Genomic DNA, 22,709 nt, shown 5'->3' with positions numbered 1-22,709 from the left:
ACAATTAACCTTATGCCAAAATCATAGTAAGACTGAAATACATTTTTGTACATGAAAAAACGGCTGTACAAAAGACGCAAAAGATATTTATCGCATCGTATTATAGACAGCTTTCCGCGGATATTAAAATGAAAAATTATAAGGTTAAAACCAGCTTTGTTAGACCCAAGGGGTCGGGCTAACAAAACTGATATTTATACGATACAAAACATGATTTTTTAGAATGGCCTCGCACTGGTTTTTATCCAGCGTATATCAAACGGTTTCGCAGTAATACTGGAAAAATATATCAATCTATATTTATACCTTGCTCTACTGCTAGCCCCAGAGGTCATAGAGCCGCCAGTAATTCCCTTCTGTTCTGCCAGCAGTCTTCTGGAAGACAGGTCAGCCGCCAGTCTGATTGCCTCAATTTCATCCGCCAAATCATCCTCTCTGTCTCTTCTATAACAATTAGATTAAAATGTGTTTTCTCTAAAAACACATATCGAGCAATAAACCCCCTCCAAGTTCCTTTCTTATTCTTAACCTTGCGGGACTGTTAACTGCAGTACCCTAATCATTTGGGTCTACTCACTCTCAGTGCCCAATTTAACCTAACCTAAATTGACCTAAAATAAGGAACAAATAAACTATAAAAATATTTTGTTTGTTCTTAAATACTGAACAATAAAAACCATTTTTAAATGTCGTCATGACAAGAATAAAACCAAATAACATTTTAATACTATATTTTTTTTACAAATTATAACAAAACTATTATTAGTTGTGGTAAACTCTTGTGAACTTTTTGAAAATGGGTTTATCTTGTCAATGTGCATATCCCTTTCCAAAAAAAGGAAAAGAGAAAAATTAGGTCAGTACTAATACAAAATAATTGAGAACTTAATAAAAATTTAATTTTCAGAAATCATTAATAATAATCTCATTAAATTAGAATATAAAAAAGGAAAGGAAGTCACAAAATATTTGTATTAAAAAAAGGTCTTTTTGCAATTCTTTAAATAAATCAGTTTCCAATAAGATTTTTTTCCCCTGGAATTATCACCTTGTATAGGTGGTAGCGCCATCCCTGCTCTGTCTCCTTACTGAACTATCCAGACTATAGTACACAGGAGCTGCGCTACTCTCATACATTGAATATGGTCTGCTCTTGTTGTCTCTGTTGATGCTAGTTTCAATGTTATTCTTGACTGCCTCAGCCTTTTCAATAGCAGCTTGGGTGGCTTTCATTTTGCTTTCAGCTTCCTAAAGTTTTAAAGTCATTTATTAAAAAATCTTTAATTTAAGAACTTCCTAAAATATTTCAAAAAAGTCATTTTCTATTCCCTATTTTAAAGACTTGATTGTTGCGTCAGTAATGATTTACCCCATTACTTTCCTATAATATAAAGAAGTTTTTTGTCTGAAGCTTTACATAGGCCCTGGGATTGTTTTATAGTATTTTAGTTTTACAGCTAAGTCATGGGATGGTTTTATGCTATTTTTTTCAATCTACGAATACAGGGCCTTTAGAAGCTAGGAGCGCAGCCGCTAGTCTGTAAATTGAAGTAGAGTTTTTCTGAATCTTACGTTTCGGTAATTGCTGGTCCGAATATGTTAAAATTTTCAGAAAAGCTTAATTAAAGTTTGGGCTGGTTTTAGACTATTTTCCAGACATACTTATCCCTCCTCAATAAACTAGGGGCGAAGCAACTAATAACTTATAATATACTAATTTTGTATAAAGTTGGTAGATGGGAGGGAGAGAGGGGGTGGGGTGAATGTTTAATTTTCTAATGAAGAAATAAAGATAGATAATGATATTGTAAAATTGAAGTATACCTTCTTATGCACTGAATCAGTTTCAATGTTATTTTTAACAGCTTCATATGTAGCTTTTCTCTTCGCTTCGTCAGTGGATGCAGTTACAGGAATCGCCTTAATGAAACATATTATTATGAGAAATCAAATAATCGACTTTTTCTTGAATATTCCTAAATTTTTGAGAAGCTTAGAACTAGTCCTGTTCAGGTTTTGTGGTATGTGGAGAGGCTACAGGTACTGATGTTAAAAAAAATAATCTTCTCACCAAAATAATATGTTTTATCAAACACATTTCATACACAAACAAACTTAATTTATATTACTTAGTAAAATCTAAAATTATTTTTTTATGTCAAAAGTCACCTTTTCAGTTTTCTTTTCTGAAACAGCTGCCGTGGGAATATCATCATTCATTGGCCTAGCTTGGCTGCGCAACGTTGAGGGTACGTTTTCCTTGTCATCTTGTATTGTTGTCTGTTTTTAAGATTTACCATTTTGAAACCAAAAATCTAATTTTAATTTTGTACAAACAAACATTCGTAGCTCACTTTGATGCATGGAAAAGGATAAGATAATGGAAATGAATTTATGTACATACCATATGATGATACACAAAACTACCCCTTATGTGGATTACAATTAGAGGTTAGAACCTCCTTAAACTGAACTTTAACTAACCAACCATTCAATCAAATTCAACTAAAATCCCCAAAGATGTTAAGCCAACGAATAAGAAAACGTAATTATAAAACTTTAGGGACTTGTTTAATAAACAACCTATTGTCCCCTAGAAATGGAAACTAATTTAAGTTACTTAAAGCCAGTTTTGATCCAGCAGAAATTATAGGACTTGGAGGTAATTAAGAAAAGAAAAGGTGTAATTAAGGGCACCTTGACTTTCGCAAAGCGTTTAATATAAAAATGGTATCTTTCCTTTGGAATGTATGTTGACTCTTTACATCTTCTCAATTCTTCTCTCGCTCTTTCCCTAAATTATTTGATTTATATTTAGCAATTTTGTTATCTAATAATGGTAGAGGTCAAATTTATTTAAAGATAATTATTATTAAAGAGTGTTTAACTACCCGCTTCAAAAAAAAAGAAGTTTATCAATGAAGAATTATATCATATTTTGAAGACAAAAATTAAGTTTTTTCAATGATTATTTGTGAATGTCAATTATGTTAATCCGGTAGTTTTAAAAAATAGGTGAGGGCTGGGGATAAAAGTTCCCTCTAGTTAAGATAAAAAACTAACCTAAGACTTATATAAAGTTTTCCTGAAAAGCACATTACAAATTTTAAATGATTTTTGCTTATCTTAGCACATTTCATTAGCACATTATCCCCCATAGCCCTAATGAAATAATACCTTGCAGCTTCTCTTTCTAATCTTGCCCTCTCTTCTTCCTCTTCCTAAATTCAGAGTTGCCAAATTTAAAATAAATCAGACATGGACATCCTATAGATTTTGGTTAACACTTTACAATAAGCAAATCCTCAATTGGTTTAACATTTTCTCATAAATGTTTCCCTATTACTCTAAAAATAAACAATGACTACTTAGAAGGTAGTAAATTAGCTTTTTTGTCAAAGTTAAGTGGGTCAAATTGTATTTTTTACGATTGGCAACCCTGCCTGTTTCTTTCTGAGCATTTCAGCTTGTTTTCTTGCCTTTTCTCTTTGTTCTTCTGCCTCCTGACGAGCCTAAATACATATGTGTAAGTTCTAGTTTTCAAAAATGTAAATACCCTTCAGATTTTATCTATAGTTTAGGAGCTCTGTTACTTTGCAATGTGTAAGCATTGTAAAGTGCATAGTGCAAGTTATAACCTAATTCACCTTTCAGGATTAATCTTTATGATTTTATTATCAATTACATAAAATATTTTTTTGATAAGGCCCTAATTCCTTCTTCGGTCCATGATTAAAAGAAATTTAACTGTACTTGTTAAATATTAATGTTTGCTAAAATTTATTTTCAATTAATCTGTTTATATGGTTTTAGTTTGTTATTGATGCTCTAAGTATAGATATAATTGCACTTGTTGAAATAATTAAAATATTATACCTTTCTTTCTTCAATAATCCTTTTCTCCCAAGCCAATAATCTTTCTTCTTCTTTTTGTTTCGCGAACCTCTTAGCTTCAACAGATGCCTTATATTCCTCCATTTCTTTCTTTTTCCTTTCAATCTCCCTCTGAGTGCGTAGAGCCTCTTTCTGTCTCTCCTCTTCCTCTTGTTGAAGTTTTCGCAGATTTTCTGCAAGTGCTGCATCGTCTTTGGGAAGATCTTGTTTTCTAGCAACAGGTGGGGGTATAGCAGTGCTCGTTTTTCTGCTCTGACTATGCTTAGATGTATCTCCATTGTCTACGGTGTCCGCTGATTTGTTGGAGGGCTTGTCTGTGTCTTGGCAGGGTTTTATGTAGGGAAGGTTATCCTGTAATTAAGATTTTATGATTTAATAAAAATGACGTCATTTAATGTAAATGACCAATTGACCAATAATAGGCCAATACACAGACTAAACTACCAATGGAAGGCCAGAATACATTTTAATTGACCAACGGTACGCCGGTATGACGTCATTTTTTATAGACACTATCATAGACGTCCATGGGGGGGGGGGTAATGGGGCGATTACCCCCCCCCCCCCAAACGAATTTGGGGGTGCCATAGGCACCCCCAATTTTTTTTTCCTTTTACACCCCCCCCGCCCCCCAAAATAGAAAATCTCTAACAAAAAAAATTTTTGCGCGATTTTTGATAAAATTTTAATTACCCCCCCCCAAAAATTTTACCCCGGGGTAAATTTTGGGGGGGATAAACAAATTTTACCCCTGCCAACAGATTTCAAGGGGGGTAATTACCCCCCCCCCCCAAGCAAATTTTACCCCCGGGGTAAAAATTTTTTTGGGGGGGGTAAAAAATTTTTTATCCCCCCCAAAATTTACCCCGGGGTAAAATTTTTGGGGGGGGTAATAATAAAAAGCTTGGACGCCCCTGGACACTATGAAAAGCTTCTTTGCTTCCAATATCAGTCAGAAATTATGAGGCATTTACTTTTTTAAAACGTATTGTTTAAAGTGAAATACATAAAGAAATTTGTCTAAAATAATTAGAAAATGTTATTGCTATTAATAACAATTATATAGAAACCAAAGAGTTTTTCTTCTGGTCCAAAACCCCTTAATTTATATAAATTGATATTAATTAAATATCGTCAATTTAGTACGTCAATTTTGTTTGTTTTTGAAATATATGTCATGTAAAAAGAAACTACATAAGTACTGTATTTATTACAATTTCTTTTAAACAGATCAACAGACGTCTAGACACTAGTTAAAGAGTAGATTACATTTGTTTTATATCTTACCTGCAAAGAATAAGAAACATCAGCTGCCTTGACTTGCTGACTTTGCTGTATTTGTTGTGGCTGAGGTTTTACTGTTGAGGATTCTTTTCTCTTCACATTATTCAAGACAATATCATCCTTCATTTCATCCTTAGCTAGTGCTACTTGACTAGGATCAACTCTTGATTTTCTTCTCTGCTTTTCAAGTTCTTGCTTCTGTCTGAGTTCCTCTTTAATTCTCTCCTCCTCTCTTTTATATCTCTCTTCCTCTTCTTGCTTTTTCATCTGAGCAATTTCAGCTTTGCGCTTAGCTTCTTCTTTGCGCCTCTTTAAGTCTTCTTCTTTTTTAGCATCTTCAAGTGCTTTAAGTCTTGCTTCTTCAGCTTTTTTCTTTGCTTCAGCCTTTTTGACAAGCTCTTCTTGTTTCTTTTTCTCTTCCTCTTCTTGCTTTTTCTTCATTTCAATGGCATACTTTTGGGCTTCCTGGGCTTTTTGTTGGGCAATTTCAGCCTTTTTCCTAATTTCAGCATGTTCTTTCTCTTTTTCCTCTGCTTCTTGTTTTTTACGCTCATCTGCTTTCATACGGATAGCATTATAGGATTCTCTTTCCTTGTTTCTTTCTTTTTCTCCCTCTTCCTCAATTTTCTTCCATCTTTCCCTTCTTTCCTTTTCCTCAAGAAGGTCTCTCATTCTTTGTTCTTCCTCTTTCTTTTTATTATCAACATCATTCTTGAGCTTTTCTTTTTCAAGAAGTTGTTGCTTCAACTTTATTTCATTTTCTTCTTCCTCTTTCTTTTTCTTTAATCTTTCTCTATCCACTTCCAATTGTCTTTCCTTCTCCTCTTCCATCTTCTTTTTATTTTCCTCCTCCATTTTCTTTCTCTCTTCTTCTTCCTTTAGTCTTTTTTCTTCTCTTAACCTATCCTCTTCCTTTTTTCTTTTCTTTTCCATTTCAAGTTTCATTAATCTTTCCTGCTCAAATTTCTGTTCCAGCTCAAGTTTTCTTTTTCTTTCTTCCTCAGCTTTCTGTTCTTCGAGTTTCTTTTTCCTCTCAGCCTCCTCTTTCTTTTTTCTTTCTTCTTCCTCTTTCTTTTTTCTTTCATCTTCCTCTTTCCTATTCCTTTCTTCTTCCTCTCTCTTTTTCCTCTCCTCTTCTAACTTCCTTTGTTTCTCTTCCTCTAATTTCTTTTGTCTCTCTTCTTCTAGCTTTCTCTTCTTTTCTTCTTCCAAAAGTCTTTGCTTCTCTTCTTCAATTTTTCTCTTCCTTTCTTCCTCTAATAGTCTTTGTTTTTCCTCTGCTATTTTTCTTTGTCTTTCTTCCTCCAATTTCCTCTTATTTTCCTCTTCCAACCTTTTCTTCTTTTCTTCCTCTAACTTTCTTTGACTTTCCTCTTCAAGCTTTCTTTGTCTTTCTTCCTCTTCCCTCTTCTTTCTTTCTTCCTCTAATTTTCTTTGTCTTTCTTCTTCTATTCTTTTTCTTTCTTCTTCTATTCTTTTTCTTTCTTCTTCAAGTTTTCTTTGTTTTTCCTCCTCTAACTTTCTTTGTTTTTCCTGTTCTTCTTTAAGTTTCTTCTCTTCAGCAATCTTTCTCTGTTTTTCCTCTTCCAATATCCTTTGCCTTTCTTCCTCCAACTTTTTCTTTCTTTCTTCCTCAAGTTTTCTCTGTTTTTCTTCTTCAATCTTTCTTTGCTTCTCCTCTTCTTCTTTTCTCTTTCTTTCTTCTTCTATTTTTCTTTGCCTCTCTTCTTCTAACTGTCTCAGCCTTTCTTCTTCTAATCTCCTTCTTTCTTCCTCAATCTTTCTTTGTTTTTCCTGTTCCAGTAGTCTTTGCTTTTCCTCTTCTAGTTTTCTTTGCCTTTCTTCTTCAAGCCTTTTCTGTTTTTCTTCCTCTAGCTTTCTTTTCTTATCTTCCTCCAATTTTTGTAGCCGCTCTTCTTCGAGTTTTCTTTTCTTCTCTTCCTCTAATAATCTTTTTAATTCTTCTTCTTCCTTTCTTTTCCTTTCTCTTTCTGCCTCTTTCTGTTTTTCTTCAAGTGCACTTTGAGCAGGAGAACTTTTGGAATTTCCAGCCTGACTTCTGGCTGTACTGATATTACTGAAAACATAAAAAAATCAAAAATACAATTAAAATATTTAAAACATGATGGTATAAATAAAAAGATATAACAAAGTAAGAGATTTGAAGAAATATTTTACTTTGTGCAAGCATAGTACCAGGTACTTTTTTGAAAAATTTATGATTGACCTTAAATTTTAATAGCTCACCTAGAGTTATCACAGTTTTGAGATTGGTTGGTGCTTTGGTGATCTGGATGTGGGGGTAGATTGCTTTCATCAGCACCCAGTGATAAACCAACTAAAATAAATTTTAAAATTTAAATTTTGCATTCTTCCATTGACAATAAAATTTCTTTAAAGTTTATCTAATTAAAAAAATTTGAATATAATAATCAACTTTAAATAGTTATGAATTATTTTTAAAGTAATAACTTACTTCTAAGGGGAACTTTCCTTTTGATTGATTTTCTTCCTCTCCTAAAAACAAACAAAAAAGTGTTAATATATAAAAACAGTAGATAAATTAAAACTTCTTGAAAACATAATGTTTATCGAAATAATTGATCAAATTGTCAATTTGGAATTTCTTTCTTTGCATTGCATTGTGTAAAATTAATTTATCTTCTAACTACCTAGACATGAAAACTTTTAAAATTTATTCAATAGTAGAAAAAGGAGGATGAAATAAACTTTTCTAAAATCGGGTTGTAAAAGACAAGACATTATACTTTAAGATTTATTTTGATGCTTACTTGATAACAGATTGACTTTCAGTCCAATCATCATCTCCATCATAACCTTCTCCAGATAGTCTTTCCTCAAGACCCTAGGTTAATAGATTGATGGATTAATTTATGTAATTAATTAATGTATATTTGTTGATTATATGATCAATAAATTGATTGATTGGTTAATCAACAGATGAATTAATTATTGAATAAAAAAATTATTGATTATTTGTTCAAAAGATTGATTGATTATTTTATCAATAGATTGATTAATTTTATATCAATAGATTGATTAAGTTTTTAATCAATAGATTGATTAAGTTTTTGGATCAATAACTTGATTATTTATTTTATCAGTAGATTGATTAATTATATAATCAATAGATTGATTGATTAATTATTTAATCAATAGATTGATTGATTATTCTATCAATATATTTAATTAATATTTGTTAAATAGATTCAAATTAAATACTTCCTAACTTCAAGTAAGAAACCCATTCTAAATATATGAAAACTAAAAAATCATTCATTTCATGTAATTTACCTTTGAATTAGTTTGCATAGGCTGTTGTTCTTCCATATCTTCACCATGTCCATTTGTTTCTACTTCTCCATTACCTTTGAAATAAGCATCTATTATATCATTGTTGTTTATGTGATTTCATGTAAACAAGGATATAAAACAGATTAAACAATGCAAATCCTAATTAGAGCTTGATCAGAATTTTCTTACAATGCCTAAGCTTTAAGGTATGTATGGCAGATGTCATACTTTATACAGTCCCCTCAAGGCATAAATGCAATTAATATTAAATATTCTTACATATTACATATATAGTAGTATATAAAAAGAATAAAGGATAAAAATCTTAACTTTTCTCTGCAGTCACTACAAAACTTTATATTTTATATACCTGTGGCATTCTTGTGTCTTGCAGGAGGTCTGCGCTTTCTAGGCAATGTAACTCTGTTCTTATTACTGCTAGCAATCACATGATTCTAAGACAAGGATTATTTAAGAAAAAATAGCTCTATTATCAAGTATTCAGCTTATATTCTAAATTCTAAAAAGCAACTAAACTGCGAACCAAAAAAATAGGCAAATCTGAATTTGCAGAATAGCAGCTTTAATATTCATTTAGGATGAGTTTACTGTAATTATAAAATGTAGATGCATCTTTTGGTTTAAAGTTTCCACCGTTAATTTTTCATTAATCAGCACCAATGAAGCACAAGATCTCAAAAACAGCATTTTGGGTAAAAACTGGTGAACCAAAAAGATATGCAAATCCAAAACAAATCAATGGAAAAGCGATTTTTTTGCACTTTTCTTCTGTTTTAAAGATTGATTCTGATAAATTAACAATTTTTTAACGGATTTATGCATTAATTATTATGAAATGTATTTAGTATAAGGTAGAAATTAATGATTTTTTAAAATAAGAAATATTAGAAAAAAAAGAAATTCGACCCCTATCACTTTGAGGACAGTTTCTGACCTCCAGTCTTATGGATTAAGCTAAATACATATTAAAAATAATAATTACCCCCAAAAGTATACAAAAATGATTTTTAATGTGTTAAAAAAAATCCATTTTAAAATCTTGATTTTGAGGATGATGGATTTTAAGATGCTCCTATGGGTAGTGACGGTGAGCCAAATGTTATCAAAGTGCATGACCTGACCATGATGACAACTTATATATTGAACTATGGTCCAATTTTTGTATTCATAGCAGTCTCCAGCCAAGCAGTATTAAAAAAGAAAAAAATTGCAATTTTAATTACTCCAATGCATAAGGTAAATGCTGTCATTTTTAGAAGAGGTTTATATTTCTTGTTGGGTGGCTCCATTGGAGATTGCTATGACTAAAAAAAGGGTACATAGGTTGATAGACAAGTTGTTGTAATGGGCATGTACTTAGATAACATTTGGCTCACCATCATCACCAATAGGAGCATCTGAAAGAGCATCATCCCCAAAATCAAGATTTTAAAATGTTTTTTTTAACACATTAAAAGCATTTTTGTATACTTTTTTATCTTTAACATGTATTAGGCTACATCCATTAAACTGGAGGTCAGCAGCTGACCTCTAAAGTGAGAGGGATTGAATTTCTTTCTTTTTTAATATTTCTTATTCAAAAAAAATCATTAATTTCTACCTTATACTACATTTCATAATAATTAATGCATAAATCCCCTAAAAAATTGTGAATTTATCAGAATCAATCTTTAAAACAGAAGAAAAGTGAGAAAAAATCTTTTTCCATTGATTTGTTTTGAATTTGCATATCTTTTTGGTTCACCAGTTTTTACACAAAATGCTGTTTTTGAGATCTTGTGCTTCATTGGTGCTGATTAATAAAAAATCAACGGTGGAAACTTGTAACAAAAAGATGCATCTACATATTATATTTACAGTAAATTCGTCCCAAATGAATAATGAAGCTGCCATTTTGAAAATTCGGATTTGCCTATTTTTTTGGTTCGCAGTTTAGATTACTAAATCTCAGACTGTGACTTCCTTATTACTACTTTTCATTTACAACAAACTGTTTTAACCCTTTACAGTCGGGCCCCTTGCCGCACCTTAATCAGTCGGGGGGGGGGGGCGTTCAACGCCCCCCCTTATTATCTCAGTTCCTATTAGAGCTAGAGGGCTAATTTTTTTTGTGCAAGTCCCCTGTTTGGTAATGAATTTCCGACCTTTTATAAGTCTAAGTCAATTTTCGCTTCCTTCACCCTTTTATTTAACAACCTTTGTTTTCAGGTCTTTTTTTACTTAAAAATTTCAAACGGCTGTAATTTTCTTATTTTTGAAGCTAGAAGAAAATTTTTTTTCCAGAAAATGTTTATTTTTATGTAAATTTTACATTAGAAATATCAAAATATAAATTTCAGCGGCCGCAGCTGTACTTGGCAGCTGTCAGCCGCCGCAGTCGGTGGTCGGCGGGAAAACGGCGGCGGATCTTCATGAAATTTTAATACGTTAAGTAGACATGTAAGAAAAGCTTAAGTTTAAAATTTGAAGTCTCTAAGTCAAAAATTGCGGCCACAGGAGCCTTTTAAAGATTTCTGGAGACCTGGAGGATCAGGACCTGCAGGATCATACCTGGAACCTGAAAGTGATTTGAACACCTGTATTTCATATAAGGATTTACTACTAGAGGATTTTTTAGTATTTTGGTATGATAAAATGCATTGTTTTAGTTAAAAAAATATTTTTGCTCTTTACCTGGATGACCCTGCCAGGTTTGCTGGCATCCTGTGCCCGCCAGGATGGAGATATTCAAAAAATTTCAACTCTCAGTTATGTGTCATACCCATACTTAAAAAGTCAAGCAGTTTGGGCTCTTTATCTTTCACACACAGAAAATGAGATAGAAAAAACCGGATGGGGGGGCGTTCAACGCCCCCCCCCCCCCCGACCGTTAAGGGTTAATGAATTTCAAAACTTAAATTACAAAAAAAGTCCTACATTAAAATTGCATATAAGATGATATTTTTGTTATAATCAAAACAAAAGTATACCTGGGATGGTACATCATCAAAACTGACAGGTTTTTCTTCTGCATCTGGCTGGATAGCTATGCTCATTGACATGTTGTTCAGTACAGAACCTTGGAGAAATAAATAGAATGTTAGATATTTTGTAATAGTAGATTAACTTAGTTAGATAAATTCATACATCTGACTAAATAGTTGTGCTCATTCTTAATTGATATTGTTTTTTTTTAATCTATGAGATAGATAAATTAATTGGTAGTAAATGATTAGATAATACTCCTACCATATAATTACATTGTAGTTACGTAAAACTGTAAAGTTTATTGTCAAATAGAGTTTATCGACAGAAGTATAATTGAATTGATATAAATGTATTGATAAACATGAAAAGAATGATAATAAATGGATGAATTGTTTGTGTATGAATTTGCATTTTACAGAATTTTGATAGATTTATTAAAACTGATAAGACACCTATATATTTTGATTGGTTGGTGATTTTAATGAAGTAGATATAAATTGATAGACAGAAAAATAAGTTGTTCGACCCTTTACCTGTAACGTTATTTTCCTTCCTTCCACTGTCAGACTCTCCTTCCCCTTCAATTTCTTCCTCCTCTTCAGAGGAAGATGACTGTTCTTGTTTTCGCGCGGCAAACGGATTTTTCCCACCAAAAAGATCTTTGCCGCCAAACATTGACACGCCGCCCATGGCCAGGATTTTCTTCTTCTTGCCGTCCTTCACCTTCTTGACCTTGGGCTCTTTTTCGGCCGGGGCATTCTCGGCACGACGTTTGTGCGGGCTGGACTCAGGTTCTTGGTTCAAAACAACATTCTCAACTAAAAAAAAAATAGATATAGATTAAATCAGGAAGGGAGGGAACATTAGACTATGAATTATACTGGTACCCAGAGTTTTATAACTACATTATCTCATTTGTTAGTTCAAAACCTCTGAGTTCTTTTTTGATTGTTTGGTCCCCATTCTTCTAATTTTAATTTTTAATTTTTTCTCTGGGTGATTTTTCTTGGGAGGATGATGGTACCCTACCCCAAAATAAACATAAACCTTTCAAGACCTTTAAAGATGCTTCACTGTTTTTAAAAAAACCTATTAATCTTGCGGTAAAAACAAACAGACAGACATCCTGTTTGTGAAATCTATACCTGGTTTAGAAATGGAGGGAGTAGTAGGTTGTTCCTTTGGTACCTCTTCACCAATCTTAACAAAACAAGGATGATAACATCTAAAAAAGCAAAGCTCTAAAATCAGAAGGCAGGGCAAACGAACAATAACTCTTGTGTCCTCTAGAGTGCCATAACTTAATATCATAGTACCTTGCTGTTCTAAAAATCATTGTTCCAAAAATTATAAGAATAGAAAAATTATATCATACAAATTTTGTTGTTAATAAGTTAAAAACCAGTATGTTTAAAATGGACGTACGGACTTTTTGGTAACGGGTTTTAGGTTATATTGGGTTAGGTGATTGCCCCACAGGGTTAGGTAATTGGCCCCGAAGGTTTAGAGCCCCCCGCAGGGGCTAGAAATAGGAGAAAAGCTACTGTGAAAAATACGAAGAATTGCCCCATAAGGTGCGATGTTACGAAAGGGACTCTACCAGTGTTTTTTTTCTTGCAGAAAATTTATTTTTAATTTTTTGTTGCAATTAATTTCAATAAAGTTGAGTGTCTGGGTAAGAAAAATAAACATTTACATTGATGATTCAAAATAAATATAGACTTTTGTCTATGTTGAAAGTGTGAAATTCAACTTTTTATTCAATATCTTTTATATTTTAATTAGAATCATCATCATTTATTATGGCTTCATGTAAAAATGTAAAATGATATTTTATCACTTAGAACTCTTACTACAGATGTTACTAGGAGAAAATAGTTTGTTTTATTTGAGTTTCTTGATAAGCCTTTGATAGAAACATTTTTAATATTATAAAATTAATTTAATAGAAAATAATTTAGAATTTTTTAAATAAACATATTATTTTTTAGGTTAGCAACATCTATTCTCCCCTTAAACGATAAACGGTTTGAAAAACATAACAGAATGAATGAAAGATTTTTTTTAATATATGAAAGGTATTTTGGCGAATTTCCTCAAATTCCTAGTTAAGCACTGAAACTCATCCCCCTTAATTTTTTAATAAATTGAAGTTCGTTTGTTTATTACTTTAGGAATTGTTATGTTAGGTTATTTTGTGCACTGGGTAGACCTACAGAGTTAGGACCCTCCGCAGGGGGTTAGGAACAGATAAAATGACATTTTGAATTTTTATCAAGCGGGGTGATTTTATTGTTCGGAAGACTCTTAAAGGAATTCCCCGTTATTTTTTGACAATAGATACCCACCTTTTCTAGAAGATTCTGAATTTCATCTTCTCCCTTGTTGTCAATCTCATCCTTTGCTTTCTCTAGCATCTCCAACATCTCCTGTACACCATTATATTTATTTCATTAATTTAATATTTAATTTTGGAAACAGACTTCGGTACACCCAGGCAAACACATAGACATCCTGTTACTTTTGTAGAAGGATAATTAATCTTATTATTAAGTTACTAATGGATATAATTGTCCTTAGTAAATTTAATTTTAAATGAATTTTCAATATATTAGTTGCAGGAGGCGTGTATACTGTATAATCCTCTGTGAAAGCTTGTTAAGCCTCTTTTTTTCTAGGTGCAAAACTTTTCTATAATTTCAGCATCGATAAAATAATAAATCCGCAAACGCATGGCAAAATTTATACCCTGTGAGTGAAATTTTTATGGGGGGAAATAATTGCCCCCCACCCCATCCCCCCACAAAAGTCCAATAGTAACGAATTAAAACAGACTATTTCATACCAAAAAACTTCTCTGGTTTAAAATTACTAGCTGCTAGAGGCCTTTGAGGGGGAGGGACGAAGTCGGCTTCCACTTTCAATTGTAGTTTTAAAAAGCTGAAGAAAAAAAATTTTTGAGGGGGGGCGGGGGGTCATTTTTGCTAGGTGGTTAAGTGATGGTGCCCTCTTCCAAACTAGTAATATACCTTCCCATGACCTATCGGTTCAGTGGTTAGACAGACTGAAACAGTGATCTTGTTACTTTATTATAAGGATAACATTTTTAAGCTATGTTTCTCTGAACATGTATTTTTCTTGTATTTTGCAGAGAAGATATTTTGGATTCCGCGCATTTCTTAAATCCAGGAAGTCTGCCCTAATTTAACAAAATTAACACACCCACAAAACGGACGATAATTTGACTCAATATCTGACTGAATTAAGTCTCATTTTTAAATTTAAAATTTTTTTCTGAAGCAGTGCCTTAAAAAATAAACTACCAACAATTAGGTGAATTATTACAAGAACAAAAAAAAGAAATTTGTTGATTATTATTTTTAACCCTTGGCGGTGGAGTTTGGGTATAACACATTAGTTAGAATTTTTTGATATCTCCATCCTGGCAGGTACAGGATACCAGCAAAACTGGCAGGGTCAACCGAGCAAAAAGTTTTTCGGATTTAAACAAAAAAAAATTTCAAGTGACAATGTAAAAACATCTAGTACAAAATGTCTACTGAAGTCTTATTTCCTAAATTTGTACCTTTAGTATCCTTATATAAAAGTAACAGGATGTCTGTCATTCTAGAAAAAAAATACTCAAAATTTTAACTTTTGTTCCGACTTGCCCCACCTCTTCCCTAAAACAATTTATTTATTGTGGGAGAGAAAGATATAAACCTTCTCTCTGACCCTATAAGAATTTCATTGTAAGGGAGAACCACTTCGGTCCATCGGTTAGCTATATTCTTAGCTAAACAAAGACAGACATTCTGTTACTTTTATGTAAGTATTATTGTTAGTATATTTTTTTTAATCTGCCTGATTTTAAAAATTCATGAATTTTAAGACTAAAACAAATTAGTTCTTCTTAATCTTTTGTCCAATTAAGTAAAATTCGCCCCAAGATGCATTTTCAAAATACTGCTTACAAAAAAATGTATGTCTGGAAAAAACGATGCATTTGTATGTATTTTTTTTAAGAGAGTTTGAATAATTTAGAAATGTTACAGAAAAATTTACGGGTCACAGTCCTTGCATAATTTTCAAAATATTTTTCTGATAAATGGACAAAACAAAATTCTTTTTTATCTCAAAATACACGCTTGTATATTCAAATTTTACACAAATTGTGATTTTACACATAATACATGATTTATTTTTTTAAAAACTTTTTTATTTCAGTTCGTTCCAACGTCATTTAATTCTTTTACATTTTTTTCATCGTTTAAAAAAACGTCTAATGTGTAATTTCCGTCGATTCATAAGACAAAGCTACTCTATAAGTTTAACCAAAATGTCTTTACGTCCAATTTTAACTTAAGGAACGTCAGATTGTAAGTTTCAGGGAAATCTACCATTTAATTTTTTTAAATCAGCTGGAAGTATGAAGACTACCCAATTAAGACAATCCCTTATTCAAAAAATTTTCAAAGCACCCACACTGGTATAAATATGGGGCTTAGTCGCGGATGACGCGCAGCTGCCGAGCCCAGGTTTTAAAAGGATATAAAAATTGCATAAAATAAATGTTTCCTTCATTTCAGCATCTTCCTCTTCAACCTCGGGTTCTTCAATCTAGTAAAAAAAAGTAGCACACGATTAGTTTTTCATGAAGACTTAAGCCATTCTAAAATTAAAAAAATACTGTCTTTTCGTGTACAGACAGTTTTTTATTAGGACATTATTTTTCAATGCTTTTAGTCAAAAAAATCAAATAAGAAGAAAAAGGCCAAGATATGCAGCATTTCTTATAGACAGTCACACAAACATCCCACTTCTATGGAAATATTCAAATATCCAATTACTGAATAGAACGACGAGAAATTAATTTCCAATACTTTAACTCATTTGCTCAAAAAAGATATGAAATTAAATTTCAAAATGGCTCTATTTCAAAGAATTGCTCCAGTGATCATTGAATTTGAATATAATAATTACTAAACTCGATGGTTTTTCATTGTTGAAAACACAAAGAACAATAAGTGTTATTAAACTTAAATGACTATATTTGTCACAAATTAAATTTGAGTAGAATGTAACCTGTAATTGATAATCATCCTCAGGCATGTAGATACAGGATTTTATTACTGCCAATTCTTCTCTCTGAAAAGGAAAGTAAAATATACTAGATGCTTATCAGTATAGGGAATCTTCACAAAAAATTTCAGCCGTCTATCTTCAAAAGCAGCCTAGAAATTAACGTTTCCCCCCTATCGTTTCTTGCAGATAGACGAACGGACAGACGTATGAACGGTTATTTAGAATTATAGAGAATTTTCACTGCTAAAAGAATTAACAAGCATCCCCAGTGGTACCCAACATTTTCTAAAATTAATGTATATTTGATACTTGATTTAGTTTAATAATGATATGTTGAGCAGTTATAGGTGGTGTTTTCGCATCGTATAATAGTCAGCTTTCCACGGATTTTAAAATGTAAAAAAGATTTAAAACTCGGAGCTAACAAAACTGGTATTAATTTTAAAATAATTTTTGCTTTAAAATTTGTAGAAAATTGTCTGTGATGATATGCATGATTATTCAGTAATAGCTAAGAACCGGTTCTAAACCAGCGTATATTAATCAGTTTCGAAGCCAATCTGAAAAAATGGTTTTAAAATATCTAAAAAAAAAGCTAGAAAAATCTTTATATATTAATTAAAAGTTAAGGGCGGGGGCATTCATTGACCCACTTTTACGTTTGATGGATTGTATCAAGTTGTTATGTTATGGCCCATTTATAGTCACATTATGATTGACACCTGTAAAATTTTCAAATGCGCGCTTCTAGTTTTAAAGCAAATTTACTCAAAAGGTCAATGTATATGGGATTTACATGAATTTATTGACAGGGGAAAATCCTTAATATGTACCTCATTTATTGGTTAGTTCGTTTATCCAGTAGCGGAGGGAGTGGGGAAAAGGATTTGGATGAGGGTATCGTAAGTTTAGCCAACAGTGAGCATCACTTTATCAATGAAAATCTGGTGCAACATCCAAGCAATAATATATATTAAATCTAGGTCCGTTAGAAAACTTTCATATGAAACGTTTTAATCCTAGCTGCTATTTAAGATAGACGGCTGATATCTCTGAGTTTAAACATTTTATTGTCCGTCGTTCCATAATTGGATATGTGATTTGCTTTTCTATTTTAACGAATGAAATTTTCTGTGAATATTCCTCTGACGTTTAATACACACACCAAATCCAAATCTTTGTGTCTGTTTGTATGTTCATAATACTACGATTTATATTTCATAGAAGAAACACTGCTAGGCTGCTTTTTTTTATTGGCTTCTGAATATAATCCAGAAAATAACCCTGAATAAACCTCATTTTTTTTATAAAACATTGTTTGCTTTTTCAGTATTTTTTACTGTATATGCATGTTGTCATTTTTGTTTAAAATATTTGTTCACTCATTTTGCCAATAATTCTTAAACAATTTTACAACAAAATGAATGAAACTTTGAATAGGAAAGCTATTCGGTAGAATCACTTTAATCAGCCATAGATACATAAATAACCCACCCGCCCCAATTGAAAGTGTTTAATGGCGATTAGGGGTATACTTCAGGGATCTAGGGAGATAAGACAAAGGATTTGCAATTGTACATCCCCAATGATTATACACAAAATTAACTCTTCTGTAGATTACAACTAGTGGTTGAAATGTTTAGACACTTAACTTAACGAACCAACGAAACAAATTCAATTAAGATCCAAATAGTTGTTAAGTCAGCAAATAAGAAAACGCTATAATAAAACTTTGGGGACTAGTGTAATAAACAACTTAATGTCATCTCCCTCCCTGGGAATAATTCTAGCATTAAAATTAAGTTCTTTGACCTGTAAAAAGTGTAATGCTGCCCATTGAAACTAAATACAAAAGAATTTTTGTTTGTTGATATTGTGTTTATTTGATTGGATTGCAGGATAGACAAGAAGTGTGTTTATTTAAGAACAAGAAAAGTGTAACAAAAACTCTTGAATAAATCTGAGTTTAATTAAATTGATTCAATTAGAACATTTAATTTCTAATTATGTGCAAGCTTCCAGTCGAATGTGCTTATTAGGTCAAACTGTTTTTTTTTGTAATTATGGTTTAATTATACAATAACTTTGGCCAACATTGAGAACAGTTTGCATTTGACTGAAGCTTACACCCAATTTTACATAATTTTGCGGGAAAAAATTACGCTTGTTGTAAGAACCTGATCTTTTGTATCCAGTACCTAACTAAATAATAAGAAATATCATATAAAAAGAAATTGGCATTCCTATCTGATAGGTTAACCTACATAGAAAGACTTAAGCAAAGATACTTTAAACTCAAGGAATGTTAATCTTTTATCCTATATCCTGTTTATATCTAGCATGATTTGTGGCCATTTTCTACCCTTCCCTACCTCTTCTAATACATGGCCCCAAGGTGCAGGGGCGCAACCGCTAGTCCTTGATATAAAGAAGTAAGTTTTATGCTGGTCCGAATAGGGTGTACTTTTCACTGAAGCTTTATATAAATATCCTTGGTTGGTTTTGGGCTATGTTCTGACTTTCAATTCCCTTTCCATATAAAGTAATAATGTTTTCTCCATTTCAGATGTTATGGGTGCGTCCGCTAGAATTTATGTATTTGAAAGAAGAAAACACTTTTCCACCAATCCAAAATAGTAAAGCCTCACCTCCTCCTCATTCATTTCTTCCTCATCCCTATCCTCAAGTATATCCATTAGATCTTCTGCGCATTCAGGATCTAACTCTATCTCCTTAAAAATTATATCATCTATTATATACACCCCTATCCTCAAGTATATCCATTAGATCTTCTGCACATTCAGGATCTAACTCTATCTCCTTAAAAATTATATCATTATTATCATAAAGTATCTAGATGTTTGTCTGTTTGGTTGTACCAAAGGATCTAGCTAACGGCTTAACAGATATGGTTCTCCTTTACAGGGTATCTTCTTATAAATAGGTTACCACCGCCCTCACAAGAGAAATCACAAAAATCCTACCCCATCTAGCTCCCGAGACAATATTTTTGGTAAACAGCTGATCTTTTATAAATACGTTTTATTTTCCGCTAGAAGTCTCTAGGGACGTAGCCGCTAGTAGAGTAAAGCAGTATGATCATTTGGTTGAGATAATGCTTGGAAATGACTGGTTAAATTGGGTAGAGCTGTCGGCTTAGGTTGGTTTGAAGCTATTTTGCTCTCCACTAATCTCGTTTAGATACTAGGGACAAATATGATGGTCCGATAATTTTCAATGAGAAGGTTTTTTCAATTCTATAAAACATGACGTCATACTGACCCACCATTGCATTGGTTAATTAAAATGTATAATGGCCTGCCATTGGTAATTTAATCTGTGTATTAGCCTATCATTGGTCAATTGTATTGTATAAAGTCATTTTTATAGGCACTATAAAGAGTTTCTGAAAAAAAATGAATTACCTTGTCAATAGCAGCAAAGAGAGCATCTAAATCTTCATCTGTTGTAGAACATCTGTTAGGAGCTGAACTAGCAGCAACATCTAAAAGGGGATCCTTTGATTATCTATCTATCAGGTAGTTATACAAAACTCGATATGTAATTATTTGGATGTTACATCAGATTCTCATGTACTCCAATAAAATGATACTTCCGGCTAGATAAAAACTCCCCCTCCCCCATCTAAGAAAGTTTGGGATACTAGGGACCTAATAGAAGGACATAAAACAAGCAATTCATTGACATAAGAAGTAAAATGCCCTGGGTACATTTATGCTTTCTTTGAGTAGAATAATTGGTGTCTTGAACTTTATATAGATCTTTAAAAAGTTTTTCATAACTGTTTTATAATTGTGTATGGAGAATTATTTTTTGAATAATTGAAATTACCTGGTCGAGGCGCTGAAGTCCTCTGTTTCAACTCTAGTTTTGGTCTGCTCTTTATCTCTTGTCTTAAAATATTTGGATACTAATCAGTATATCTATTATTTAGATTAATTTTAATTTCAGCTAAAATTGATATAACAATTGTGAAGGTTTGTCTAAGAAATGCCAAAGAACAAAAAAAAAGCCTAATCTAATTCAGGATCAATGTGATCGAGTAATGAAAACACTTGCAATAATGGACAAATTAGCAGATATAAAAACAGACGGACAGATTTACTGACAGATAGATAGACAAACATCCATAAAAATAGTAGGATGACATTATTTGTGTATGTTTTTAGCTAAAGATTTGACAATAGCTGGATCGTGTCCAGAGAAGGTTTAAAACTATTTTGGGCAGGGTATCTCCCAAAAAATATTTTTTTAAAACCAAAATGAACAGTTGGGGTTTGACTAACCTCTTCTCTCCCTTTTTACCCTTACGTCCCTCTAGGGGCGTTGCCGCTAATGAATAAAACATTTTATACCTGAGTTTATTGGCCAACATATTTGACGCCTCAGTACAGGCAACTCTCTCTTGTGGAGTCTAAAAAATATGATTGCTTTTTAATAATGAATAATTGTGTTGTGATGCTTTTTAGTAATGAACTAAAAAACACCACAAATATATATTATACACTTCGAAATATCATAATTCGAAGTATAAAAATACACAGGGATCTAAAGGAGTTAGACAATGGCCGATAAATTGATGTACATCCCCAATGATAATACACAAAATTACCCCATCTTTAGATTACGATTATGGGTTAAAACGTTTAGACACTTAACTTAGTGAACCAACCATTTAAAATTCAATAGCACTCCCTAAATTTGTAAAGCTAACGCATAAAAAAAACATTATTATAAAACTAAAGGGACTAGAGTAATAAATAGCCCAATGTCCCCTCCCTCCCCCTGAAAAAGTCTCTTTCTTTTCTATCAAAAAATCTAAAGTTGTTAGATTTTATTCCACCCTAAATGTGTTTTCTGTTTCTATTTTGGCAGATATATAAATTGCGTCATTGAAAAATGTATTTAATTGATGTGTTTTCTCGCCGTGTTTCACATTTTTCATCGCTCAAAGATGCGATTACGCACACACACAAAGAAATATATGGCTTTTCAATATCAAAATATATCAAAGCATAGATTTATGCATATTTTAGTTTGTCCGTCTGTCTGTTTTACGTCCAGTAACGGATAGCTCTGATCACGTAATTAGATAATTGTAAACAATAAAGTAAACTTTCTCAAAACTTATTATATTATAGACTTTAAAAAGCTTCCTTATTTATCTCTTTTTTGAATATTGAACTTTTTGTTCAGTCTTCTAATTCATCTATAATACAAAGTAGCTTCATGTCTGTCTGTCCGTCCGTCTGTCCGTCCATCTCTCCGTCCCTTAAAATCTCGGTAACCACAGAACCGATCAGATTCTACTTTTCAGGGAATATACCTGCTGGTCCTGTGGTGATTTAGGTTATTTTCTTGGGGGTGAGACACCCCCAACTCCCCCAAAAACAAAAAATCCCTCTTCCATAGCCGTCCAAGGGGGGGGTAATGGGGCGATTACCCCCCCCCCCCTATAAAATTTACCCCTACCCTGGGGGTGCCGTAGGCAGCCCCAACCATTTAGAAGGGGGTATTTACCCCCCCACAAACAATTTTGGGGGGGTAAATACTCCCCCCAAAATAGAAAATCTCTAACAAAAAAAATATTTTTGCGCGCTTCGCGCGCTTTTTTAATACTAAATTTTTTATAAAATTTAAATTACCACCCCCAAAAATTTTACCCCGGGGGTAAATTTTGGGGGGGGTAAACAAATTTTAACCCTACCAACAGATTTCAGGGGGGGTAATTACCCCACCCCCCCAAGCAAATTTTACCCCCGGGGTAAAAATTTTGGGGGGGATAAAAAAAATTTGCGGCGCGCTTCGCGCGCCATTTTACCCCCCCCCCCTTAAAAAAATTTTACCTCCCCAAAATAAAAAGCTTGGACGCCCCTGCCCTCTTCCATTCTTTTTCCTAATGCAGCTAATCAAAACATTGGTGCTGCACCACCACTTTTTTATTACCTTTTGGGGCAAAGCTGTTAGTTTAATATTAGTTAAAATTGCTATTTTTTTTTTGTTTTGCTGGTTGATACACAAGAATGAATATTTATTGGTATACTGACAGACCAGCAACCCAGGGATCTAAAGGGATAAGACAATGACCGATTGAGTGATGTACATCCCCAATGATGATACAC

At 32.6% G+C, this 22,709-nt stretch overlaps 1 protein-coding gene across 1 annotated transcript in view; it reads right to left on the bottom strand.

Annotated features, from left to right (window-relative positions):
* The window catches only part of LOC145323642 (uncharacterized), a 45,695-nt gene that overhangs the window by 1,767 nt on the left and 21,219 nt on the right, over positions 1-22,709 (bottom strand). Inside the window, exons 4-27 of the mRNA XM_080166046.1 lie at positions 20,943-21,001; positions 20,419-20,480; positions 19,992-20,071; positions 19,215-19,298; positions 16,567-16,629; positions 16,062-16,101; positions 13,830-13,912; positions 12,627-12,681; positions 12,015-12,299; positions 11,484-11,572; positions 8,864-8,948; positions 8,494-8,567; positions 7,971-8,044; positions 7,655-7,695; positions 7,426-7,516; positions 5,182-7,255; positions 3,877-4,245; positions 3,444-3,512; positions 3,178-3,221; positions 2,742-2,794; positions 2,170-2,282; positions 1,825-1,920; positions 1,049-1,248; positions 307-444 (exon numbers count right to left, since the gene is read on the bottom strand). Of these exons, the coding sequence (XP_080022172.1) occupies positions 307-444; positions 1,049-1,248; positions 1,825-1,920; positions 2,170-2,282; positions 2,742-2,794; positions 3,178-3,221; positions 3,444-3,512; positions 3,877-4,245; positions 5,182-7,255; positions 7,426-7,516; positions 7,655-7,695; positions 7,971-8,044; positions 8,494-8,567; positions 8,864-8,948; positions 11,484-11,572; positions 12,015-12,299; positions 12,627-12,681; positions 13,830-13,912; positions 16,062-16,101; positions 16,567-16,629; positions 19,215-19,298; positions 19,992-20,071; positions 20,419-20,480; positions 20,943-21,001 (4,421 nt within the window). The remainder of the gene's footprint in view (positions 1-306; positions 445-1,048; positions 1,249-1,824; positions 1,921-2,169; positions 2,283-2,741; positions 2,795-3,177; positions 3,222-3,443; positions 3,513-3,876; positions 4,246-5,181; positions 7,256-7,425; positions 7,517-7,654; positions 7,696-7,970; positions 8,045-8,493; positions 8,568-8,863; positions 8,949-11,483; positions 11,573-12,014; positions 12,300-12,626; positions 12,682-13,829; positions 13,913-16,061; positions 16,102-16,566; positions 16,630-19,214; positions 19,299-19,991; positions 20,072-20,418; positions 20,481-20,942; positions 21,002-22,709) is intronic.

The sequence above is a fragment of the Acartia tonsa genome, chromosome 7 (genome assembly GCF_053477335.1).
Source record: "Acartia tonsa isolate MP-2025a chromosome 7, ASM5347733v1, whole genome shotgun sequence".
In the NCBI taxonomy this organism is placed as follows: domain Eukaryota; kingdom Metazoa; phylum Arthropoda; class Copepoda; order Calanoida; family Acartiidae; genus Acartia; species Acartia tonsa.
This window is presented reverse-complemented; position numbering and strand designations above follow the sequence as displayed.